The 15,416-nt window shown below is 40.5% G+C and overlaps 1 protein-coding gene across 9 annotated transcripts in view; it reads left to right on the forward strand.

The window, feature by feature from the left end:
* Positions 1-15,416, forward strand: part of CHN1 (chimerin 1) — a 259,736-nt gene that overhangs the window by 49,386 nt on the left and 194,934 nt on the right. For all 9 annotated transcript variants that reach the window (XM_051848493.2, XM_051848491.2, XM_008258770.4 and 6 more), the window contains 2 exons: positions 9,187-9,225; positions 13,738-13,793. In XM_051848493.2, the coding sequence (XP_051704453.2) occupies positions 9,193-9,225; positions 13,738-13,793 (89 nt within the window). In that variant the 5' untranslated portion in view covers positions 9,187-9,192. The remainder of the gene's footprint in view (positions 1-9,186; positions 9,226-13,737; positions 13,794-15,416) is intronic.

Here is a 15,416-nt window from a genome sequence, read left to right on the forward strand (position 1 = left end):
GAGGCCAGAGCGGATACCTGTCTCCTTTGAGTCTAGGAAGAGTTCTTTACCCTGCATGGGAGAACTGAAAACAGTCACTCAGCATTTTCTGTGCTCTCTGGTTGAGATAATAAACCTAGGTGAGGAAGGCTGATCAGAGGTCACTGCTATTACATTTTAGTAGGTATCTTAGCCTTCTGCGGACACATGCATGTTCATATATGTAAGGCCACCACAAAACACACCAAACATCGGAGTTAAGGGAAAGGGTTTATTGGTGGGGAAATCCGACAGGCTGGAGGGAAGGGGTGAAGAAGAAAGAGGGGTCCAGAAAGAGAGATCAAGAGAGAGAGGGTGAAGAAGAAAGAGATCTGCTCAGAGGGCACATGCGCAGGAAGCAAGTCCTATTATACCTTTGCAGGGGATAGGAAAGTAAGAGCAGCAAATCCCATTAAGGTGAGGGTGGACCTGACACCTATGGTTGGGCCATTTGGTCACCTGGCTTCTAACAATGACAGGAGGGGGCTAGAGCCAAGGAAGGTGTCAGGAGGTAGATTGTGCCACAGAGAATACTGTCCTGTTTTACTAACAATATGTGCACACCTTTTTTTTTTTTTTTTCATGTATAAGTAGAAAATTCATTCATGAGAGTATACCATACATACTAATTTGGTCTTTATTTTTCATATGGTTTACTAATGTAATGTTTTTAGTTCATTCTCCTTAATTTGCAAGTATTTGTTTAAATTGTTACACTGAGTGGCAGAGGAAAACATCTCAGTCTCTCTTCTTCCTTTCCCACTTGTGCAGATGTGAAGCTGAGCCTTCACCTTCCCCTTGATCTTGAGTCTGTTTCTATCTCTGGTGAGTCTGTGCCGGCACTTGTTTGTTGGATCTTCTGCCTTAGGTCTGTCTCTATTCTGTCTGGATGGTTTTCTCTGACCCTTGAGAAGTGACTTGGGCTTGACTGCAGTATTAGTCTCTGTCCTCATGTATCTCAACATTTAACTGGAAGTATGTGCAAGGTAGAGGAAAAACACATAGTTTGTTATTTACGAATGCTTCCTGAACCCCTCAACCCAGCTGCCCTCCAGTGCCTGAACCTCCAGCTTTCCTAGGCATGTCTTTTATTTCAGCTACTCTGCTTTATTTGCACTTCCTCAAACACTTACTGAAGTTGCTTGTTTCTGTTCCCTTATTCGCTGTGTTCTGATCTTATTTCTGTGTTATATTCCCAACCCTTTACTTTAAAAATCTTCCCTCTTTCAATGGCCTTGTCAGATAATATCATCTTCTCTGGTTTGTACTTGTTTATTTCCTTTTTCTAATTTTATTTATTTATTTGAGAGGCAGAGTGGCAGAGCTGCCATCCGCTGGTTCACTCTCCAGATGTTTCAACAGCTGAGCCTGGCCTGGGGCCAATGATAGGAGCCAGCAACTCAATTCAGGACCCAGCTACTGTAGCTATCACTGCTGCCTCGTCTCAACACTGATCAAAAGTGATTTCTTCTTTCCCTTCTTGGCAATTTAGCAGATAGTTGTTGGAGATCTATTTTTGCCAGGTATTTAACAAAATTGGTGGTTTCTCAAACTTGCATTATTATTATATTGCCTTGTTTGCAAATAATATCCATCTTATTTCCCTTATTGCCATTGAAGGCACAAACTATATCTATGTCCAGCTTGTAACTAACACCTTTACCCATATAAGGTGTTTATATTTTAAAGTTTGTTTTTATTTACTTGAAAGGCAGAGTGACTAAGAGAGAGAAAGATCTTCAGGTCCCCTGGTTCAACTCCCCTGATGTCTACAATGGCCGGGGCTAGGGCAGGGTGAAGCCAGCAAATCCAGCTGGGTCTTCCATTCGAGTGGCACGGGGACCCAAGTGCTGGAGCTGCCATCTGCTGCCTCCAAGGTGCATGTTAGCAGGAAGCTGGATTGGAAGCAGGGATGGAACTTGATCCCAGGCACTACAATATAGGATTTTGGCATCCTGGCTTAACCAGCTGTCTCAGAGTAGCCACTCTCTGTTCATAGTTTTGAAACATCTTTAATGGATTGTTTTGTAATAAGTTCCTAGAAGCAGAACTGCTGCATCAAAAGATATGCAGAAAAACTGATACTACCTGTTCTATAAGTCCCCTATTTTTTTCTGTTAATGCCCCATTTAGCAGTAAGTTCATTAACTTCCTCTTTAGACAGAGGAATACCAGAATGCCAGAAAGAGAACTTCAGTGTGGTAGTACACTTTTGGGTCCTGCATTGTGGTGTAGTGGGTAAAGCCACAGCCTGTGATGCCGCATTCCATATGGGCTCTGATTCATGTCTGGCTCTTCTGCTTCAATCCAGCTCTCTAATGGCCTGGAAAAAGCAGTGGAAGATGACTGAGGACAAGCCAGCATCGCTGCACTTCACCCTTATGGGAGACCTGGATAAAATTCCTGACTCCTTGCTCCTGGCTTTGACCTGGTTCAATCCCGGCCGTTGCAACCACTGGGAAGTGAACCAGTGTGTGGAAGATCTCTCTCTCTCTCTTTCTCTCTCTCTCTCGCTTTCGCTTTCGCTTTCTCTCTGTAAATCTGACTTTCAAATCAATAAATAAGTCAATAGCACATTATTTCTCTTCCTTCCCATTGTCATTGTCAGTGTTGAATATCAATTCTATACTATTTATTGATATTTGCTTGTCTCTGCTGCTAGGATGCTGTTCTGATAGGACCATGGCCCAGCTCACAGAGCTGATCCCAGTTAAGGGTCAAGATTGTGGTTTCTCATTGTTCACTCAGTGATTTACTGTGCCAGGAAGGCAGACGTCACAGATGCTTCCAATATCCACCTTAGGCTGAGCCAGCATCGCTGCACTTCAGTAAATCCAGAAGCCCATTGTGTGACCCTAGCTAATCTGTTCCAGTTCATCCTCCTTCAAGGACGTTTTATTTCAGGAGTGTGTCTGCTTTTTCTTGGCAGTGGGATTTGGTTTGGGTGATGAATATCTTCTGTGACAGAAGTCTGTGATTTTGAATATCAGGAATCGAAGATGGGGATATCATTTCTTCTTTTCCAGAAAGAGTTAGGGTCCTGGAAAATTGGTCTCCATGGCATTGGCAACTGATTGTGCATGTCAAGAAGTTAAAGCACACAGTCAACTTTCCTCTCTCGATACTCATCCCTGGGTCTTGGGGCCGGTGGTGCCTAACTAAGGGAACGTTTGGGCAGCTTGATTCTCAACAGAAAGATCTGTGCCAAGATGATCTAAGGTCTCTACACCTAAACATAAGAAAGACTGTCTTAATTTCTAAGTTCTCTTTCGAAGAGCATCTCACTTAGCAAGATACCTGTTCTACACTTTAAAAGTCTAATGATACACGTCACCAATAGCGAATGAGCTAGTCAACACTCCAGCAAAAAATAAATTATTAGGGGCCGGCATCACGGCTCAATAGGCTAATCCTCCGCCTGTGGCACCAGCACACCGGGTTCTAGTCCCGGTCAAGGCACCGGATTCTGTCCCGGTTGCCCCTCTTCCAGGCCAGCTCTCTGCTGTGGCCCGGGAGTGCAGTGGAGGATGGCCCAAGTGCTTGGGCCCTGCACCCCATGGGAGACCAGGAGAAGCACCTGGCTCCTGGCTTCGGATCAGCGTGGTGCGCCGGCTGCAGCACGCTGGCCACAGCGGCCATTGGAGGGTGAACCAACAATAAAGGAAGACCTTCCCCTCTGTCTCTCTCTCTCTCTCTCTCACTGTCCACTCTGCCTGTCAAAAATAAATAAATAAATAAAAATAAATTGATAGGAAAGGACTTTCTTTCTTCTTTTTTTTTTTAAGCCACCATCTTCAACTCTAGTATCCCCTCTGGGCACTGGTTTGAGTTCTGGCTGCTCCACTTCTTATCTAACTCCCTGTTAATGTGCCTGAGAAGGCAGCAGAAGAAACCCCAAGTTCTTGGGCCCCTGCCACCCACATGGGAGACCTGGATGGAGTTCTAGGCTTCTGCCTCTAGCCTAGCCCAGTCCTGGCTGTTGTCATTTGGGGAGTGAACAAGTGTATAGACGGTATCTCCCTCTCTCCTACCCTCTTCCTCCCCTCCCCCTTTTTGTAACTCTGCCTTTCAAATAAATAAATAAATCTTAAAAATAGGTGTACAGGGAAGAATAAAATAATAGGAAGTATAAAATAATAGGGAAAATTAAAGAATACATGGCTGAAATAGTTAACAAAAAAGCTTGAGGCTAATATGGTAATACTGTGTTTTCATTTTTAAATTTGTATTTATTTTCATTTTGTTTGGAAGGCAGAGAGACAGACTGAGAGATGTTTCATCCACTGGTTCATTCCAAATGGTTGGGCCATGCCGAAGCCAAGAACCTGGAATTCAGTTCAGATTTCCCATGTGAGTGTCAGGGACTCAAGTGCTTGGGCCATCCTCTGCCTCCCAGAATGCACATTATTAGGAGGCTGTATCTGAAGTGGATTAACTGGGAGTTCAACCAGACAGTCCAGTATGGGAGTGTGCCATCCAAGATGGCAGTTTAGCTGCTGTGCCACCTGCCTACCCCAGTATTGTGTTCTTAAACTCATTTTTGCTGAGAGTATAAAAGGGTGCTTGTAATTAAGAAAGATCTCCTAAAACTCAAGGTGCTTTGTATTGTATAATACATAATTTAATTCTTATAACAAACATGTTGTTGTTGTTGTTGTTTTTTTTTTTTTTTTTTTTTTTTTTTTTTTTTTTTGACAGGCAGAGTGGACAGTGAGAGAGAGAGACAGAGAGAAAGGTCTTCCTTTTTGCCGTTGGTTCACCCTCCAATGGCCGCCGCGGCCGGCGTGCTGCGGCCGGCGCACTGCGCTGATCCGATGGCAGGAGCCAGGTGCTTCTCCTGGTCTCCCATGGGGTGCAGGGCCCAAGGACTTGGGCCATCCTCCACTGCACTCCCGGGCCACAGCAGAGAGCTGGCCTGGAAGAGGGGCAACTGGACAGAATCTGGCACCCCGACCGGGACTAGAACCCGGTGTGCCGGCGCCGCTAGGTGGAGGATTAGCCTAGTGAGCCGCGGCGCTGGCCAACAAACATGTTTTACTATTTGCATGTTAGGTGATAATTTTGTTCCACAAAGAAATTAAGATTTGGGTGTGGCTTTTGTTCTGGTTAAGCCACCAGTTAGGATGCCTGTGTCCCATATGGATTTGATATCAAACTTGGGCTCTGACTCTACCTTTCTGTTAATGCAGACCCTGGAAGGCAGTGATTTTTACTCAAGTAATTGGGTTCCAGCCAGCCCAGTACGTGACTTGGATTGAGTTCCTGACTCCTGGCTTCTGCCTAACACATGCCTGTTTCTTTGGGCATTTGGGGAGTGAACCAGTGGGTGGAAGCCTGCATTCTCTAACTTTGATACTGTCTCTCAAGTCAGTAAAAACAAAGTTAAGATTCAGAGAGAGTAAAATTTGTAAAATCATACAATCAGGCTGGCGCTGCGGCTCACTAGGCTAATCCTCCGCCTGCGGCGTTGGCACCCCAGGTTCTAGTCCCGGTCGGGGCGCCGGAGTCTGTCCCGGTTGCTCCTCTTCCAGTCCAGCTCTCTGCTGTGGCCCGGAATGGCAGTGGAGGATGGCCCAAGTGCTTGCGCCCTGCACCCGCATGGGAGACCAGGAGGAAGCACCTGGCTCCTGGCTTCGGATCGGCACAGTGTGCCAGCCGTAGCAGCTAATTGGAGGGGTGAACCAACGGAATGAAGACCTGTCTCTCTCTCTCTCTCTCAGTCTAACTCTCCCTGTTAAAAAAAAAAAAAAAATCATATGATCAATAAAGGTTGACATTCACCTGAGACAGCCCTGTCTAGCTCTAGGTTCATAGCTCCCAGAGTCAGGACTTTTGTGTATTAGCCTGTCACCTTCTCCAGAGTTAAAGCTGCTGCAGGAGTCCCTTATTGCTCCTAACTACAGACTGACTCACAGGGTCTGTGAGGAGTTGGGAGTAACTACGAACTTGGAGGTCACAGTGCCCAAGACTCCCCTTACTTCCTTTTCCTTTTTTAAAAATATTTATTCATTTATTTGAAAAGGATAGATAGACAGAAAAGAGAGAGAGAGGAAAGTAGTCAGGGAGGGAGGATGATATCTTCCAGCCTCTGGTTCACAACTCAAATGCTCATGGCAGCCTGTGCTGGGCCAGGCCATAGTCAGGAGCCGGGAACTCCATCTGGGTCTCCCATGTGGATGGCAGGGGCCTGAAGTGCTTGAGCCATCATCTGCTGCCTTCTAGGATGCATTAGCAAGAAGCTGGATTGGAGTGGAGGAGCTGGGACTTAAACTGGCACTCTCACATGGGGAATGCAACTATCCCAAGAGGTAGATTAACTAATATGCCACAACACCTACTCCTCCCCTCATTTCTGACACCAACTGCAAGTTACAGGATAGTTCCCCAAATCACTCTGAGGAGCCACACTTCATTGGAAGAATTTATCAGAACTCAATAAACAGTGTTATGCCCACAGTCATGGTTTATTACAGGGAAAGGATGCAGATTAAAATCTACCTAGAAAAAGAAGCACCTAGGGCTGGGTCCAAGAGAAATAGAAGATTTGGAGCTTCTTTTGTCCTTTCTATGCAGAGTCAGGATGTGTGCTCTCCCTGCACCCATATACAGAGTTATTTCAAGCAGGAAGTGCTTTTACTGGGACTTTATAACATAGGCTTTGTTGATTGATTGACCTTATGGTTGATCAGCTAATAGTCCTGACCTGAAGCCCCACCCTCACCCCATTTGAAATTATTTGTTAATCTGGGGCTAGCTCCAGGCCCCCTGGCAAACTAAGATTACCTTCTACGAGCTGTGGGCAAAGGCTAGACCTTCTCTGGGCAAAATGGAATGTCTTAGTGGGAAGTCAATACCTACTCCCTCTTGGCTCCACCTTTGTGGATTACTGCAGCCTATAGTTGGGAGCCTGGCTAGGAGGCTGAGACACAAAGAATATAAATGAACATCCAGAGAGTAAAATCTGCCCTCTTTTGCTGTAACCCCTGAACTGTGTTTCCTACTTCTTATGATTTGAATGACAGTGTAGCAGCATTCATGTATCATCAGTAAAATAATTAAATTCCTTTAATGCTCACAGGCAACAGTTTTCCTAGTATTGAAAAAATACTGATGAATTAATTATTATTTCTTACTCAGACAAGCTTCCATATAATTAACTGCCCCCCCCAACAGACTCACACACCTGGCAGTAGAAATGTGTATATATGTCTATATCACTGAATTAAGGTCATGTTTGGTCCTAACTTGTTACCCTAAGTCAAGTTCACCTGATGTGCTGTCTGTTTTCCTAAGTTGTTTATTACTTACAGTCAATTTTCATTATTGATGGGTTATATATTTATAAATGTACTTGCTTGTTAGCATTTATTTGTAATCCTAAAATAAAGATTTGTGGCACTTGAAGAGTTATTTGTAAATATTCAAAGAGCAGTAAAAAAATTGGAGTCATGTAACCTGCACGTTTCCAGCTGTGGTCAAACAAGGCAACATTCTGCCCTATTTTAGCTCTTACACTATAAACAATTATCCTTTTCATGGACTATTTAATGCCACATTTTTTACATTTTTGTGGGTTTTGTTTTTGTTGTAATTGGGATTTTGCTGTTTCAAATGCCCCCCAAGCATAGTGGAGAAGTGCTGACTGGTTTTCCGAAGCTCAAGAAGCCTGTAACGTATTGTATGGAGAAAATATTTGTATTAACTAAACTTCATACAGGTATAAGTTATTGGGCCACTGACTCTTAGTTCAGTGTTATTGAAGCAAATACAACAAGGTTATGTATTGTCTGGTGAAAATGTGACCAGAGGCACATGAGAACCTAACCCCATGTTTCCCCTGACAACAGTGGTCTGGTATTCTCTCCTGAATTCAGCGTTTCAGGTAACCTTATGACTACTGTCAATAATGAGAATCAGCTGTGCTGCATCACTTCATTTATTCATCTATTTGTATAATCCTGTATACATTCTTTAAGCAAACATACTTGAACACTTTTTCTGGGTGCCAAGCAATGTCCACATGACTTAGAATTTCCCTTTTATGTTCTTATTCCTGTTAATATGTTCTTAGGCCATAGCCCTCTGACTCAGCATATTTGTGAGGTTATGATGACACATCATGAACAAAGCGTGAGGCTGAGTTTTAAAGGTTGGAGAACTGGGGGCAGATTGTATTGAATCTCTGACCATTTTACTTGAGCTACATATTCCGCCTTTTCAATAAATGTTCCAGGAATTTTCTTGTCTACTTGGTGAGCAAGATATTTAGGACCAGATTCCCTACAGGTTTCCCGTTGGGTGCCAACAGAGCCACTTGATTAGGCACAGCTTTCCCTACCAGAATTATGTGTCTGTTAGTTTGGCTGTGTAGTCTTAGAGGAAGAGTTTTTGGCTGCTTAAAGTATTCCTCAGCTCTTTGCCGATGAGAAGCCAGGCCACATTGGCCCTTCTCTTTTCTTCCATTCCTCCATTCCCCCATGCATTTGCATTTCCATCCTTTCCCACAGCCTCTGCACACCATCTCCCACATTGACACTCAAGCAGAGCGCGGGGAAAGGGCTGGGAAAGAGATGGTCACTTCGGGTTCTGCGTGTGCTTCCTTAGGCATGCTGTCTCCTTAATTGAGGTGTTTCTCATTTCCAGTGGAGATTTTCCAGGATGTGAGAGAGTTGCCCTGGGACTCTGCCTTGCTGTTCGTCTCCCTGTTTCCCTAACACTGCTTCTACCCCAAACTCCCAGTGTGGTAGGGGAAAATAGAAGAATACCTAGTATTTCTGAGGAATCAAATTGTTCTCTGGTCAATTTGCCCAAAAAGAAAAATTCCTATGATTTCAGGGGTTGTTCAGAGAAATAATCATTAAGCCCAAAGAAACAAAAACTTACATTGACTCTTACCTCAGTGAATATAAGAAATGAGTGCTAGCAGTAAAAGTGAACCTTGATATTTTCAGTTAAGTACAATGTCTTTCTTTGAATATTCTTATAAAACTGTACTCCCAAAAAAGTAAGGACCAAGTCCAAAAAACCTTTGAATGCCGTTTAGTGCCTACCACAATACCTGAGGCAAATAGGCCTCAACAAATATATGTTAAATGAATTAATGATTAAACTATCTTATTTTAAAAATATATATATTTAGTACTCTTAATTTGATGTTTATTCTTTCAGATACAGATGAATATAGACCTCCTGTTTGGAAATCTTACTGTGAGTATCCAAAGTAATTATATAGTAATTATAATGCTGTATAGTTAATATATAAACAATGGGATTGTCAGATATAAAGATTCACTCTATTTTGTATCCATTATGGGAAAATTAATTTACAACAAGGTTTGACAATAGTAGAGAAGAAGTAATTGTGGCTAAATGTTTGCACAAAAATCTGTGACTGGCTTGCGTGTCTGGAGTGCATCTCATCCCTCTGAGCTTGCATGAATTCCATGATGTAGAACTGGAGATCACTTGTTAGAAATGGCAAATAAAATTAATGCAAGGAGAGTATAAAAAAAAAGTCTAATTATTTGGATCTTGATTCTTTATCAGAAACAAGGAAAATGTAAACGGTAAGTGAGGAGGCTGTCTTAATAGAAAGAATGGGTTAGAAAGAGGCAAAAGAAAAGTGGTCTGTAATAATTGCTTTCCCAAAACATAAAAAAGGAATCTTTGATTTCTATAGTGCTCTTGAAAATTTGCTTTAGGATAAACATTTCCTTAAAACAGTCTAACTTCTTAGTCCTTAATTTTTCTGTTCCTTATATACTAGACAACATTATTTTATCGAGCAGAAGATACCACAGAGTTGTTAAGAGTAGAAATAAGGTCAATATAATCAAAGTAGTTTTTAAAAAAACTACAAATGTACTGGTACAGAAACAGTCCTGGAAGTTTTTGTCTAGAGTCAGGCATGCAGTCTAAGAAAGCTGTATTTTAAGTATAGATCATTGGCGTCTATAAATGTTGAGAGTTACTCTAAATTTTGATGTTTGGAAGTTGCTGAAATTTACTGACTTAAAGAGCAGTCAGTAATTCAGATTCTCATTGATTTTATGTCCCTAGAACAATAGACAGCTATTATTTTAGTAGATTACCACTTTGGAGTAATTATAACAAGTGAAAATGAATGGTCTCTGAAAATATTCCCACTGATGCTTTCCCTCCCTTTCTGGAATCCCCACCTATCCCAACCTGGGGAATGCAGTTATAAAAGAATTTGTAAAAATGATACAATCTGCATGGCGCCGCGGCTCAATAGGCTAATCCTCCACCTAGCGGCGCCGGCACACTGGGTTCTAGTCCCGGTCGGGGCACTGGATTCTGTCCCGGTTGCCCCTCTTCCAGGCCAGCTCTCTGCTGTGGCCAGGGAGTGCAGTGGGGGATGGCCCAAGTGCTTGTGCCCTGCACCCCATGGGAGACCAGGAGAAGCACCTGGCTCCTGCCTTCAGATTAGCGCGGTGCGCCGGCCGCAGCGCTCCAGCCGTGGCGGCCATTGGTGGGTGAACCAATGGCAAAAGGAAGACCTTTCTCTCTGTCTCTCTTTCTATCTACTCTGCCTGTCAAAAAACAAAACAAAACAAAACAAAAAAACGTCCTTTACCTCTTAAAGCTTTTGTCTCATAGACTCATTAACTGGAGGAATGTTTAAAATTCTCTGCATTTTGTTGTTTTCAGTTTTTCTTTGTCCCCTTTTGCTCTGTCTTGTCCCGGTACTTTTTTTTTTTTTTTTTTTTTTTTTTTTTTTTTTTTTTTATTTGAAAGGCGGAGTTACAGAGAGATGGAGGCAGAAAGAGAGTCTTCAATCTGATGGTTCACTCCCCAAATGGCACAACAGCCAGAGCTGAGCCAAGCCGAGCCAAAGCCAAGAGCTTCTTCCAAGTCTCCCATGCAGGTGCAGGGTCCCAAACACTTGGGTCATCCTCTACTGCTTTCCCAGGCCATAGCAGAGAGCTGGATTGGAAGTGGAGCAGCCAGGACTCAAACGGGCCCCCATATGGGATGCCGGCACTGCAGGCTGCTGCTTTACCTATGCCATAGTTCTGGCCCTGCCCAGTGTATATTTAATGTAAGCATTTAGGAAGCCTCTGATTGTTATTGTTATTACCCCCTTGGAGAATATTGATTAGTAAATATAGTATATACAATTTTTATTTTCTGTGTCATCATGTCTTACAGTAACTATCATTTGTCTTAAATAGGTGTTTTGTTTTTTTTGGTGACAATTCTGTACTGAGTTTTATAGTTGGCAACAGTTTTTTAAGTACAATTCTGTCACTGAATTTTATAGCTTTTCCTAATGGTTTCAATTCTCATTCTCCCCATTATCATTTTAATGATAGGAAACTAGAAAAATGAAAAATGAAATGAAAAAACTTCCAATTCAGGGAAGTTTTATGATTAGGCTCTGTTAAAAGCCAGGTGCAAATATCCTTTTAAAAAATGGCCATATGAAATTTTCTTATAAAAACATTATGTTAATATTTCAATAGATACATACACAAATTTTAATTAATGAGCAAACATACAAAGATTTCCTTCTCACAGTGAATTGCTACATTGATTATATGGATTGTTAAATGTGTCTCAAAATTCTGATCCAAAAAAAATTGTGATTAGGTTGAATCTTTTTGTTTGCCTTTATATGTATTATCTGTGCTACTCTCGGACACTTTAAAAGTTTTACAGCTAGTTGTAAGTAACCTAGTAAAATATTTATTAATAATCCTGAATGAGTTTATCTTACATCCTTATTTCATCAATAGAGACTAGAATTCTCAATAACTGAAGCAGTGCCTGTCTGGTACTCTTAATCACTGAGCCAAAAACATTTTGTTTACTTCTGAGGCCAGACCCATATCTCTGTCAGTTAGAGTTAAGAATCGATGTTTCCACTGACAGTCTTTGTGACTGATAAACTATAATGCATCCAGCATCTTCCTTGTGATTTTTTTTCTTTTTTTTTTTAACTTTTATTTAATGAATATAAATTTCCAAAGTACAGCTTATGGATTACATTGGTCCCCCCCGCCCATAACTTCCCTCCCACCCGCAACCCTCCCCTTTCCCACTCCCTCTCCCCTTCCATTCACATCAAGATTCATTTTCGATTCTCTTTATATATAGAAGATCAGTTTAGCATACATTAACTTGTGATTTTTTTTTAAACTCAGGTGTATTTTGTCCTTGTATGGGTGTACCAGCAGAATGAAAGCTGCTTAAGATGCTCTGGTTGCCTGCACTGATTTTGTAGATCTTGTACTAAACCTCATGGTAGGGTTCCCCACCCCACCCCATATTTGCTATTGTGCGGTCTAAACTGAGTTTCACCATGTGATTCTATAAGAAACTTTATCCTGATATTATGTCTTAGTGTTGAGCTCAAGATGCATACTGGTACTCAAATATTGATATAGAGAATTTTCTGTCTTAAATTTCAATCACCTACATAATAATAGTCCACCCATCTTTAAGTACTTTTACTGTGTGCCAGAGATTGTTTTAGGTCATTAAAAAATAATAAGTTATTTTATCCTTTCAATGAACTATGAAGTAGAAATTATTACCCCCATTTTACAAATGAGGAAAACTAAGGCACAATATACGGTAATATTGTGGGGTTGCAGTATTTAGACCCTGTGTGGTTTGATTCAAGAGATCAAATTCTTCACTGCAGTGCTATATCTGCTTTGTATGGCAACACAGAGCACTGAAGTAAGTCTCAATATGTTTTCAGGATTCATTTTGTATATGTATACATACATATATACATACCCAGTATGATTACATATGTGTGTATATATAATATATGTTCTAATTATACATATTTGTACATGTCCCTATGATTTATTTGAATGACTATGGTCTGAGGGTGGAGTCTGTATAATGATATCCATTTGAAATCTGAATCGTTCATTATCTGACGGTTACAGATGTCTGGGTAGTTTGAAATGACAAAATGTCTTAAATGTTTAACAATAGGATTAACTTAAATTTGATTATATGTAGCTATATATGTAGAAATAGAAAAAAATCTCTTCTAGAGATAAACTTAAGACATGCATAAACACTTTTCTCTGACAGTGACACATGCTGTTCATTCTTTCTTCATTTGAAATAAGCCTGAAATTAGAAGGAGGTTGTAGTATAATTTCCATTGATCCATTTTAATATACCCTAGAAATTATCTACTCTTTTGGCGTATTATTTCAGTATCTAAATTCTTTCACTGCATTTGTCCTAGCTGAGAAGCAGTAACTTTGGCTCACGAATTTTGTTTTTATTAGAGATTATCTTTGAAGATAGATATTTGCCAAATAGGGGAGAAAAACAATGTGTTTTACTGGTAGCCTACAAATCCTAATTTTACTTTCAAGTGTGGCACTTAATAATGTGCGTTAAAATATATATAACTATTATTGCTTTGTATCAGAGATAGGCAATAAATTTATGAAAATAAATGGCCAGGTAATAGAGAACAGTGCTAAGTATCCAGCCTTGATTTGTTGTAAGGTAAAGGACACTCGTGTGGATTATGCTCTTTCTGTTTGTGCTCACCCCTTGGCTTTCACTGACTCAGATTGGATTTACTTGCTTTGTTTTGTTCATGACAAATAGTTCTGTACCAGTGTTCTTATGAACATACAAAGCAACCAGTTTGTTATTCTGAAAGCATTCGTAAATTCTATATAAGGGAAACTAACTTTTTTTTCTGACTTCTCACAGTGTACCAGCTGCAACAGGAAGCCCCTCATCCTCGAAGAATTACCTGTACATGTGAGGTGGGTGTAGTGTAACCATTACATTGAAAGGCCTCTCAAGCATCTGTTTCTCAGATTTTACCTTCCTCAGTGACTTGGTTATTTGTGGGATTAACCATTTATGCTAGTTAGCATCAGAAAATTGTAACCTTAATGCAGTTTTCTTAACATTCTTCTCATTTGACATAGCTGCCACTTTTTAATGGTCCATTTGGAACATAGTATACGATATGACAGTATAGTTTTACCTGATGTATTCTTTTCTGTTAATTTGTGCATTGCTTTTCAGTTTTTGTTTTATTGCTTATTTTTTAAGTTTAAAAATCTCACTGTGAATTACTGAATTATTTTTTCCATTAAAAGGAAGATTTATGTCATGATTTTAGAAAATGAATAAGACATGGATAATTTACCAGAAAAAGAGATGACATGTGACAGTATATGAAAAATGTTGTTTCTTTGATAATAAAAGAAATTAAAATTAAAACATGCAGAGATAGCATTTGCACCTTGCAGATTGGCAAAAGACTTTGTAAGAGTTCGTAATACCTAATTAAAGTATACTTGAATTTACCCTTTGACCTGCCAGCCTAAATTCCAGGGATTTACTCTGATGAATTACCTTTACAAATAACAGAATGATATATGCTCTAAGATTTTCATGTTAGGATTATTAGTATTAGCAGAAGTTTGAAAAAAAAAAACCCTAAAAATCTGTCCATAGGAGATAATTGAGTAGAATAGGCTATGAAAAAGAATAAGGAATATTTCTGTGAACTGATAAGGAATTATTTCCAGATACAAAATGTATATATAAAAGTGTCGTCCTTTTCTTCTAAGAAAGAACAGAAAAATAAGACAAAATGTAGCTTATTTTTGAAAAAGAAAAACAGGAAAGATGAAACCAGAGACCAGTGAAATAGTTATTGTAGGTTACGAGTGAGGAGCACTGGAGGATGGGATGTCTCTGAGGAGATACTTTTGTATTTGTAGCTGTGACTTCTGAACTATGTGTTTTCATATATTCAAACAACACAATTAAAATGATAAAGCAGACCTTAAAATTGAAAATAGTTAGAAAAAAAGGAACTTAACAAATTCATAATCACCCAAACAACTAACTTAAAGAGCTTGTAACATTATTCTGATAGTATAGACTTTTTAAAAAAAAATATTGATTTATTTATTTTTAAAAGAGTTACAGACAGAGAGGGAAACCGAGAGAGAGCGAGCTTCCATCTGCTGGACTGCTCTCTAAATGGCTGTGAAGGCTGGAGCTGAGCCATTCTGATGGCAGGAGCCTGGAACTCCATCCAGGTCTTCCATGTGGCTGGCAGGATCCAAGCACTTTGGTCATCTTCTACGGCTTTTGCAGGCACATTAGCAGGGAGCTTGATCAGAAGAGAAGTGAGGTCTGAAATTGGTGATCATTTAGGCTGCTGATGTTGCATGTGGTGGCCTAGCCACAACCTTAGACCCTGATTAAACAAACCTGAAGAGAAATATTTTAAGGACAAAAACTTCAAAAGGGACAGGCATTGTGGCAGTGAGTTAAACTGCTTCCTGTGACTGTCATCTCATAATGGAATGCAAAATCAAGGTTTACCTTCTCAGCTTCTAATCCAGCTACCTGCGGATGTGCCT

The sequence above is a fragment of the Oryctolagus cuniculus genome, chromosome 3 (genome assembly GCF_964237555.1).
Source record: "Oryctolagus cuniculus chromosome 3, mOryCun1.1, whole genome shotgun sequence".
Lineage (NCBI taxonomy): Eukaryota > Metazoa > Chordata > Mammalia > Lagomorpha > Leporidae > Oryctolagus > Oryctolagus cuniculus.